The sequence below is a fragment of the Actinia tenebrosa genome, unplaced genomic scaffold (genome assembly GCF_029948245.1).
Source record: "Actinia tenebrosa isolate PJP-AT-01 unplaced genomic scaffold, QUT_ActTen_1.0 PGA_scaffold4__44_contigs__length_22323623, whole genome shotgun sequence".
Classification (NCBI taxonomy): Eukaryota; Metazoa; Cnidaria; class Anthozoa; order Actiniaria; family Actiniidae; genus Actinia; species Actinia tenebrosa.
In genome coordinates this window covers 15,695,543-15,706,491 of record NW_028292581.1, presented here as the reverse complement: position 1 = coordinate 15,706,491, position 10,949 = coordinate 15,695,543, and the positions used below count along the sequence as shown (strand labels likewise).

Here is a 10,949-nt window from a genome sequence, read left to right as displayed (position 1 = left end):
ATGCCAGCAGTCAGCTTCCAATGTATCAAAATAAAGTTGTTTGAGTGTTTGATGGTCCAGGGATACAGTAGGGAATAGGGAAAACGGAATACCTACTTGAGAAGAGGTTCAATTGCACAGACATTGCAACTATGTTTTCTGTGTCTGTGCGAACAATCAGACGCCGAATGCGTCTTCTAGGCCGTTTAGTGATATATCTGATGATGACCTTTGTACCATTATCAGAGATATAAGAGTTACATGGCCAAGAAGTGGATACAGGATAATGCAAGGTTGCTTAAGGGCGAAAGGAATCATGATACAGCAGCAACGACTACGAAGTATAATGCGTTTCCTTGATCCAGAAGGAACTGTGGAAAGGTGGAGAAAGATTATCAAAAGAAGAGTCTATACTGTCAGTGGCCCAAATGCATTATGGCACATTGATGGTAACCACAAGCTTATCAGGTAAGAAAGTGGGAACATTCAACTCATTAGAAAACACAAGATAGACAGTAACCGAGGGAAATAGAAAGACTGCTTAGAGTCCACAAGAGTCATTTTTATATCAAAAATACCTAAGAATAGACCCTTTCAGTTGCATTACAATGTTTTATCGTTTCAGACCTCATGTCATTCCCTAGAGAATATGGTTCTTTGTTTAAGTTGTGTCCATGGATATTCATGTATCTTCACATGTAAAAAGGGATTGCAACTGCTAAACAAAGAAATGATACTCTTGGGAATGACATGTGATCTGAAACGATAAAACATTGTAATGCAACTGAAAGGGTCTATTGGTTTAATTGCCAGACCCCACATAGTCCAACCAGTTGTTATATGACAAAACAATTAAAACTGTCAGTCTATAAGTGAATATTGGAAGGCTTAACATTTCAGTAGTGTTATGATTTGTAAGTTGAGTATCAGTCTTCAATTGTTTGTTTCCAACAGATGGAGGATAGTGATTCATGGTGGCATTGATGGATTTTCACGCATCCCAGTCTTCCTTAGCTGTGCCACAAATAACAGAGCATCAACTGTATTAGCCTGTTTTCTTCAAGCTGTCGCAAAATATGGTTTGCCATCACGTGTACATTCAGATAAGGGTGGAGAAAATTATGATGTGCCAATGTACATGTTGTCACACCCAAACCGTGGCCCTGGACGGGGAAGTACGATTGTGGGTAAAAGTGTACACAATCAAAGAATAGAAAGACTTTGGAGAGATCTCTTCTTTCAGAAAACCTCCGTCTTCTATCAACTCTTCTACCATCTTGAAGATTGTGGTGTATTGGATATCACAAATGAATTAGACATGTTTGCATTACATTATGTGTTTGTGCCACGAATTAATAAAGAACTATCTGAATTTGTTGATGGATGGTGCACCCAGTTTATCCTCTGCCCAGAACAAAACACCAATGCAGTTATGGGTCATGGGGATGCAGAACAATGCTCAGTCAGATTTAGAGGTTTCCAAGGAAATGTATGGGGTAAGAAACAACTTTCATAATTTTCCCTAGTAGTATTTTATTTTGGATGCTGCAGTGTCCAACACAAGGGCGGATCGAGGGAGGGGCAAAGTGGGGCTGTAGCCCCCCCTTTTCCAGCCTCGTTTACTCCCTTTGCACCCACATTTCATGGGCGCCTAAAATAATCTTATATGATTTCGAATCCTAGCCCCTCCTCCCCTAACTGGTGTCTAGCAAAATTTTGTCAAGCCCCCCTATATTTGTTGGCTGGATTCGCCCTTACAACATTAGTAATTAAGAAGGTGCATGTAGGTCACAAATTTAACATTAACATTTCATGATTAATATTTCAGGAAAACTTTCAAGATTATGGCATTGAATATGATGGTCCTTTGTCAGTAGAAGAAGAGGACAATATTGACAACCAGGAAACCGTGACAGTGCCTGAATCAACATTTCAGTTAAGTACTGAAAATGTTCATGCATTGGAAGCTACAATTAACCCTTTATGTCACAGTAGCAACTATGGGATTGACATTTTCCTAAAGACCATTGCCCACTTGAGTCAAGTGAGCTAACAATTACAATTATTAATTAATTATTAATTCAACTTCTGAATATTAATTTTATTGTTCTCTGAAAGTGTAACTACATCAATCAGGGCCACCAAAGCAAATTAACTAATCATCTTCAGCTTTTGTAAATCATTATATTTTGAATTGCCCATGTCATAATTTAAAGACTGCCATGACTATAAAATTTGATCATAATGGCAATTAAAAATCATTGCAGTTTTCCAATCATTTCCAAAACAAGCATTTAAACATTCCCGAAATAAGCATTAGAAAAAGCGAGATCATACAAATCAAATAACTTTGTTGTCGGTGGCAAAGGCAGGGCAAGAGATGGTCGGGGGAGCTTTAGACATGATATGCATGTATTTGCTGTTGGAAGGAACGATGTCACAGCCTCAAAAAATGATATGCTTGGTTTAATTATGAAACCCAAGACTGGCTCCTCGTCAGCTCCAGTTGTAAACCTAAGGATATGTGCCAGGGTCACACCATTTCTTCTTACACCTAAAAAAATGAAAAAAGGGAAAACATCTAAAAAAATTATAAAAGAATCTACCATGTCTAAATAAAGCATCTATCTATCTATCTAATAATGTAATGCATACTGTTTAACAATAGACATGAAATTAAACTGGCTTTTAACCAATCATTCTTTAAAGCCTTATAAATTCAGCATAATTGTAAAAATTAATGTAAGCTCTGAAAAAAAATTCTATCTTATTCATAGACCCCCTTACCCTAATGACATTCCATACTTCAACTACCTCAATCCTCTTCAACGTTTTTTCACATTCACATCTTGAAATGCCTTGAAAATATCTATATATAAATGAAGCTACCAAAAAGGATTTTGGAAGTGAAGGACAAAAATGTCATCAGGGTTGAGGCTGACTGACTTCATACTTAAAATACAATGTCCGAGTTATTCAGTACTAAAGGAAACGTTTGTATACATTAAAGAGAAAATTAAGAACAAATATCATTATTTTTGGTTTTTAAATGTGAACCAGTTTGAAATACCAAGCTTATTAATCTATTTAGATACCAAATAGCATAACAGGAAGGTTACATAGCTCTACGACTACATATGAACAGAATTTTTATTTCATAGCAGTCACTTACTTGCAGCTTCTCTCAAATACTTGACAAACTGACCATAAACAGCATTTTCCTGTGCCCTTCTATTTGACCCTGACTCACTGAATAGGGGTTCCAGTAGGCTAATCAATTTCCTTACAGTTAAAATGCTTGGGGGCCCTGGTTTAAGAATATGTAAGAAAAGTGGTAATTGACTCCCAACCTAAAAAACAACAACAAAGAATGTCATAGAATGAATAGAAAGGCTTTCCTGGCCAGAATTTCTTTAAGCACATGGACAAATGGCTAATTTTTCAATAACTTGATTTATTACAACTATATGTGTAACAAGGGGATCCAAGAAAGTATTTTTAGTACTTCTTTTTTTCCTTCAGTAAGAGATGCAAAAAATTCTTCATGTAATATCACATCAAATTTATAAAAACCAGGGGTAGAATAATGACTTCTTAATATTTTTGTTTAAATGATTACATGACTTGGTGACATATACATGACATCAATAGACTAGAAATGTTGAATGAAATTGAAAAGTGCAAATATCCCTAAAGTTACCTGGTGGATACCAGTCTTCTTTAGGCCATCTTGCAGTTCTTGTAGGCAAGGACCCAGGTTTTCATTCCCAAAAACTTCTTCAAGGATCTCGAGGCTTAGGAACCTTGGCAAAGGCCCATTTTGAATTATGCTAAGACCTTCAAAAAATTAAAGAAAGTATCATAGCCAACACTCTAAAGAATAATCATAAGGAATAATGATAACATGACGTTACTATGAAAATTGAGAATTTTTCTCTGCCCAAACTTTAGCAATACTTTGTGGACATTTTAATTTTGTTTACTTCTCTTCCTATGCGTCTTTCATGGCATAAGATTTTATAGATCTAAAAGTGAAAATTCTCAACTGACAATAATATCAACAGTGGTTATACAGTATTTGTAATCCTATGAATTCATGGTTAAGATTATTTTGCCCAGGCATTGTGTGGCACAATGAAGTTCGCCTGCCTTGATTTAATACTGTGTCAGTTAATATTACATGAACAAACAAAAATTATGTGTAAAAATAAAAAATATTGAGAACAAAGATTTGTTTCAAAAATCTTACCAGTTGCTTGCTGGCTTAACATGACGGGTGAGTAATTTGCACTTTTGATGTCACAAACTAAATAACTTGTTCGCGTCTAAGGTTTGTAGTCATTCACAATGTTTTATTTATTTCAGTCGCCTTGGTATAGAGTCTTTAACAAAGATTTTATTCAGAGCTACAATTTGATACAATGATTTGTATTTGTGAATTTCTTAATATATCTTTGTCTTCCAGTTATCAATTCTTTTAATGGGATTGTCACGAAACAGTGTATTTATTTAATGCTTAAGCGAACTTTAGTAGAAAATAAGGGTGGATGAACTTCATTGGGCAAAACAATGTGTGTGTGTGTGTTGAGGGGGGGGGGGGGGGGGGGTTGGATCAGTATGCAGCCTTTTTTTTGTTGCATTTAGCAAGTCCCAATTTCTTTGGAACGGATAAATATGGTTGGTACCTACCAAGTATAACTCCAACTGTGGTATACTTGTCTCTCATTAGCTCTCTTAGTCCATTATCAAAATAAGTTTCTTTTATTTTTGCCAAGCATAAGCGAAAAAATTCTTTCCTTGGGCCCCCAAAGTCTTGTGCCTCCTATGCATGGGGTATAAAAATACATTTTTTTAATAAATACCGTTAAAAATAATATTTATTGTCAAACTGTAAGCAGGCATGCTTAGTAATCAATTTAGCAATGATCAATCTAACCAGGACCTTAGATGATATCCCTGTCTTGCATAAAAATTAGTTAAAATGGCACTGGTGATAAGCAAGGGTTTAATGATTATAAGCTGACTTTTCACCAGTCATATCAGAGAGCATGATGGACGACTGGTGACAAGTCAGGACCATGAATGTGATAAAGAATTCATCATTGCGGGTCAAGTTATTTAACAAAAAAATTTAGCACAATTGATAACCAGAATAGTTTCATCTAGTGTCAATGTAATGACAATGCATTTTGATACCTGATGTATATAAATTAGAATAGCAGATGCATAAAATACAGCTATTATAATTGTCTCTGGTTTGAAAACATTCTAGTAAACAATTATTAGGAATATAAAATGTTATGGTGATAACAATCATAATGTTGCAGCCAGCATTGAAATATTGTGTAATCCTGAAAAGGTCATATCATCCCATTGTTATCCTTTTTAAGTTAAAAGTTTAATATTATGGGGCATTTCAAATAGAATGTCATACAATGTCCAAATATTAACAAAATAAGTGATTTCAATAAGAATCCCTCGTCAGATTTTTGATTTTTTTTTCTGTAAAGTTGAATATCATAGAGCACTTTAAAAATCCCAAATAAAAAAGGGGTGTCACGGCCTTTGTTTAAGAGCTATAAGAGTTTGAAGAAGCGAAAAGCGTGCCTTCTTAATGTTTTGCCCGTCAAAACATTCAAATGACGTCATCAAGATGAGCGCGCGCGTGTAAATTTCATGCGTAGAAAGCATGCACGCAACCTCTAGGTAATACATATTTCATGTGACAAAAAACTCTAATCATATACTTACGAGATCTGGACTCGATCACAGAACACAACCTTGTAACTTCCTGCAAGAGTTCCTTGCATCGTTCAGATGCGTTTTCCACCATATTTACTACACAAGAATAGGTAGAAAGTGTTTCATAAATATTTAAAATAATAAAAGGTTTGGAGGTTACAAAAATTTACAAAATCATTTCCGTAAAGGTGATTTCCGCGATGGAGTCAACGAGTCGCGTCGCGCGTTGCTCTTTATGGGCTACATTTATTAAAAAATCTGGTCTAATTTTCTTATTATCTCATCAAACTCTTTTCAGGGATCGATTGTGCACAAGTCCTTCTAATTATATGTTTTATTAAGTTGCCAATACAACAAAAACAATGTGTGTTCCTAACAAAACCGATAGACAATGCCTGATTTCAAACCAAGTCTGGCATGTATGGGAGGTTACTTGATATCAAGTTGAATAATTATTGAAATTAAAGTTAAACTACAATAAAACGAAAACAAGGTATTTCATAGGATAATTTCTCTTGCCATTATGCTAAAAAAAGATTAACAGAACTTACTTTGTAAAGAATTCTACGAGTAGTCCAAACCTGGAAGCAAAGCACGTGCGTCTCGACGAGAGTTGTCACCTCTAATTACAGGCAACCAACAGGCAACCCAAGTTTGGATTAGGGGGCAGTTTCCCAGCGTCTCTCCCGGCATGATTTGTTAGTGCTCGGCCCAGTCTCCAAAGAACGTCCAAAGTGCCGAATAACGAAAGCGAATTACGATAAAGTGAAGAACGACGGAAGTGAATATCGATGTAATTGAAAAACGACGGAAGTGGAGCATGACGTAGTAAAAGACAACGATATTTGTGCCGAACAATCTCGAAAGTAAATGATAAAACATGGAATACTGAAAGCGTATTGTTTGAACTGAAGGATTGAATGTTTGAACTGAAGGATTGAATGATTGAACTGAAGGATTGAATGATTGAACCGAAGGATTGCATGTTTGAACTGAAGGATTGAACGATTGAACTAAAGGATTGAATGATTGAACTGAAGGATTGAATGATTGAACTGAATCTTTGAATTTTGGCACGAAAAACGCGCCATAGCGGAGAACCTAACGCCTGTAACTTTTCATATGATAGCTAATTGCCAACATGCGAAACTTCAAGTTCGCCCAAGCGATGCCATGCTCGCCAACCAACCGGGTATGGTTGGGATAAATGCTGTCTTTTCAAACGTTGGAAAGCCGGCGGATGCTACTTGGAATCATAAGCCCATTAGCACCATGAGTGTGCTGCCGCTAGTCCCGCATTATCAAGGCGGTGCGAATACTATCTTTGCTTATCCCCAGTCGAGGACGCCTCGGATGCCTGACGACGATAAGCCACCAGTAATACACGAGGATAAGATTAAGCCTTCATCTTCTTCAGGAGTACCACTCCAATAGCGACAACCAAGATCCAAATGTTATTCCCCACGAACTTTAGCAGTTCTCCGCCGGCCCTAAGTGCCAAGGAAACAACCGAACCCAGCTGCCCAGGAAGACCGGCTGCCATCTTTTTTCCCAAGTCCGTCAGCCCATTACCTAATTTCTTTACACCCGCGCCTGTGGCCTTAAGCGCGGACAAGATCACGCCTACTACGCTTGAAATAGCGGCCGCGAATGCAAGGGGAATACCATACTTCAAAAGGGCTCTTTTTATCTTTTCCTTGGTGGTAAGCCCCAACTCCCTTTCCAGGTTTTCTTTTTGCGCCTGCAACTCTGCCAGTCTTTCCTGAAGAGCCTCTAATTCCCTTTGAGCTGCTTCCCTTTCTTCTTCGGGACGAGTTTGGCCCTCAACTACTTCTTGTTGCCGCTCTATTTGCCCCTCCAAGTCTTCGACGGCCTGTTGAAGTTGTCGTATTCGTTCCTCCGCCACTGCCTTGTCCGCCATTACTTGCCTTTCTCTGTCAACGGACTCCATTAATTCTTTTCCCAAGCGCTGTAGTTCTGCGTCTTTCCCCGCCGATTCATTCAAAGCAATCTTTAGCTGATTTCTTGCGGCGCTTTTTTCTTCTAGCAGCTTAGAGAGCCTAGCTTTAAAGTCTGCAATTTCGACGGCATGACTTTCAGTAGTTAGCCTGCCTTGTTTCATGAATTCGTCTTCCAATTCTTCTATGCGCCCCTGCAATGCTTGGTTTTCCTCCTGGACGGCTTCGAATTGACTATCGACACCACCCCCCTTCTTGGTTGCTTCGTCGAGTTGTCGCCTAAGGTCGTTGATGGTTACCTTATTTTCCTGTATTTCCTTTTGAAGTGTTTCCTTTTCGGCTCTTACCTTTTGCAAGTAACTCACCAAGCCTCCAGTCGCGTCACTATTTGGCGGAAGTTTTTTGAGTTCTTCGCTCTTTTCCTCTTCAGTGGTTTCTAATCGTTGGAGTTTTTCTTGTTGCTTATTAAGTAATACGTTTATAGATTCAAGGCTTGATTTAACGCTTGGCATTTTCATGCTTTTAAGGTATTCTTCATGGAGCCTCGCAGTTTCCTTTTTACTCAAGGTAGACAACAGCGTTATGTTAGGATTTCCCAACGCTGCCGTTATTTCTTTCGAAAGGCCATTGTTAAGTAAGGTAGACTCCTTTCTTTGATAAAAGTTGTACCATTTTTCTCTACCTGCGTATCGAACTTGGATTTGGCCTTTATCTCCTACTCCGAACTCTAAGAGAGCCAGATTTGCGTTAGGATATCGCTGCTTTACGTTGTTGATGACTTCTCTTAACATTCCAGTTCTTGCGTCCAAGTCTTCCATTTGCAGATACTCCGGGACGGGTTTGTGGGGATTCTTAGACTTGAATTTATCTCTTAGAGAGCGCAGAGCATCGCGGGCCCTACTGCCATATTTGCGTCTTAGCTTATCAAAGAGACCTCGGGAGTCTACGTTGTCATCGGGAAGCAAAGACTCGTATTCTTCATCGTTGATGTCGACTTGGCCTTCTTCGGTGGTGGGGTCGAAATCCGTTCCTTCTACTTCCATTATATATGATAAGCTCAAAGTTAAACCCCAACGTATTACCTAAGCAGGTTGGCGGACTGAAAGCAGAACGCACCTTTCACCGGGTCACCTTTACTCCCAGCAGCGCAAAACCAGGGGAGACGTTGTACGTAGGCGTGCCCCGCCTAACGGATAACCTAGTCTTAGTACCCGGCACCCTGGCTTTGAGGTTTGACCTAGCAATACAACCAAGCACCAAGGACAAGCGCTATACCGTCAATAACGTGGGCAGGAACCTTGTTTCTAAGATGAGAATCAAGTTCGCAGGGGAATCCCTCTTGGATTTGAATAGGTACGATTTGTACACCACGTATAAGGATCTGTGGCTAACAGCCTTTGACCGTGCACAAAAGATAGAGCAGGGAATTGGAAGCGTTATCCTTCGTAAGCTTCGCAGCGATACCAACCCGGCGCCTACGGACTCCAGTGGAGCAACCGCAGTAGCAGATGCAACAAGGGTAAAGACCGCCTATGGTAGCAAGTACGTTATCCCTTTGGACTTCGAAGTAATTACGAGTCATGGTGTGTACTACCCCAGACAGTTATCCGAGTTACAGTTTGAAGTAACCTTGGCAGACACTACAAACGTTATTGGAGGAATGGACAGCGCAATTAGCGGGGCTGTCGATCCTTATTCTATTACCAACTTAGAGCTGCAGTATGAGACCGTGTACAGCGAAGATCTGGCACGTAGCGCTGGCATGGAATACAGCTCCGGAAAGGCATTCCTTTACGACCACGTAGTGATGTATAAGACGTTCAGCTTCTTGGATAAGACGGACGAGGTTATCAATCAAAGCATTAACCTCCCCCGAAGAAGTCTTACGGGGCTAATGCTGGTGTTTGCCAAACCCTACGAAGCCGGCAAGCGCAACTCCGAAGCCTTTCACAACCCCAACATTACTAACGTCGGCGTGAATATCAACGGAGTCCCAAACAAGGTTTACTCCCAGGGAATAAAGCCCGCAGACGTATACAGGGAGGCAATGCGCAAGTTTGGCGACCAAATTAGCCCCGAGGAATTCTTTAAGGATAAGTATGCGCTGTGGATTGACATGCGCACCATTAACGACGAAGACCTACATGGTCAGGGTTTACGTCTAGTAAATACGCAGGATGGCATAACATTGGAGATTAAACGCACCAAGAATACCTCCGCGGACGACGGCGATAAAATAAACTGCTACGTCTTCGTCGTGTCTGACGCGCAACTGAGCGTAGAAATGAATCAGCTAAAGAGCGTTGCCTATTGATAAAAAAATATCCCTTACGTATAATATGCTTCGCGTATTTGAAAACAACGAAACCAAACTGCAATGCATAGTGCAAGGCGATAAACTGTACTTCAAAGCAAAGGAAGTGGCGCTGGCGTTGGAATATGAAAACACTAAAAAGGCTATTAGTGACCACGTGTCTGAGAAGCACCAGAAAAGGCTAAGCGAGTTAAGGGGAACGATTCGTTACCCTTCTACTATGCATCCACATTCCGTGTTCGTTTCCGAACCTGGGTTGTATCAGCTGATATGCAGTTCGAAGATGCCAAAGGCCGCAAAGTTCCAAGATTGGGTCTTTGAAGACGTCCTTCCCACATTGAGAAAGACAGGCAAGTATGAAATAGAAAGGCGGTTCGATGGTCCTAACAAGTTAGTCTTTAAGATCGAGAATGAGTTTGACCTGCATAAGAAGGTCGTAGACTACATACGTCGGTTCCACCCTATCCTACTGCTCGCACCAGGTCTTGGAGAATTACAGGACTCGACCTCCAAAAGGATAGTATGTTGGCAGAAAGGTTACCAGGCAGGTCAGCCTGACATCTTAGTTCTTAATGCACATAAAAAATACAATGGGTTATGTCTGGAGTTGAAGACGCCTAAGGGTAACGGTGTGTTATCCCCCAAACAAGAGGCGTTAATTGCTCAATACGAGGCAAATGGTTACCTAACTATGGTGTGCAACGATTACGACCTTATATGCAGGGAAATCGACTATTACGCGGAAGGCATTCGTGTGCCTTGTCCTTGGTGTGTTAAGGCTTTTAAGACGCAGGAGACGCTGCAGACCCACCAAAGAATATTTCATAGATATAATGATCATTGAACAGACACACTGGCGTGAATTGGCCCAAGGCATCACATACAAAATAAAAAATTATGTCGTCTTCGAAGACATCAGCCGTTTAAGGTTGGTCCTCGAATACGAAGGTAGGGAG

The 10,949-nt window shown here is 39.8% G+C and overlaps 2 protein-coding genes across 2 annotated transcripts; one reads left to right on the top strand and one right to left on the bottom strand.

The window, feature by feature from the left end:
- Window positions 1–109: 109 nt before the first annotated feature.
- On the top strand, window positions 110–2,173 carry LOC148907238 (uncharacterized). The gene is made up of 3 exons (XM_089037084.1): window positions 110–447; window positions 934–1,475; window positions 1,808–2,173. Exons 1-3 carry the CDS (start codon window positions 266–268, stop codon window positions 1,831–1,833), a joined length of 750 nt encoding a protein of 249 aa, XP_088893210.1. The 5' UTR covers window positions 110–265; the 3' UTR covers window positions 1,834–2,173.
- On the bottom strand, window positions 2,066–6,334 carry LOC116294527 (uncharacterized). The gene is made up of 6 exons (XM_089037083.1): window positions 6,273–6,334; window positions 5,731–5,817; window positions 4,669–4,801; window positions 3,680–3,816; window positions 3,152–3,329; window positions 2,066–2,533 (listed from the first exon to the last, which is right to left on the bottom strand). The coding sequence occupies exons 3-6, from the start codon at window positions 4,703–4,705 to the stop codon at window positions 2,274–2,276; spliced, it is 612 nt and encodes a 203-aa protein (XP_088893209.1). The 5' UTR covers window positions 4,706–4,801; window positions 5,731–5,817; window positions 6,273–6,334; the 3' UTR covers window positions 2,066–2,273.
- Between the last annotated feature and the right edge of the window lie 4,615 nt (window positions 6,335–10,949).

Bases quoted from the DNA above. Each gene is read 5' to 3' on its own strand.
- LOC148907238 (XM_089037084.1), top strand. From the start codon at position 266: ATGCAAGGTTGCTTAAGGGCGAAAGGAATCATGATACAGCAGCAACGA. The intron at 448-933 runs GTAAGAAAGTGG...TGTTTCCAACAG, and splicing joins GGTAACCACAAGCTTATCAG to ATGGAGGATAGTGATTCATG. The intron at 1,476-1,807 runs GTAAGAAACAAC...TTAATATTTCAG, and splicing joins TTTCCAAGGAAATGTATGGG to GAAAACTTTCAAGATTATGG.
- LOC116294527 (XM_089037083.1), bottom strand. From the start codon at position 4,705: ATGAGAGACAAGTATACCACAGTTGGAGTTATACTTG. The intron at 3,330-3,679 runs GTAACTTTAGGG...GTTGTTTTTTAG, and splicing joins AGAAGACTGGTATCCACCAG to GTTGGGAGTCAATTACCACT. The intron at 2,534-3,151 runs GTAAGTGACTGC...TCATTTTTTTAG, and splicing joins GTATTTGAGAGAAGCTGCAA to GTGTAAGAAGAAATGGTGTG.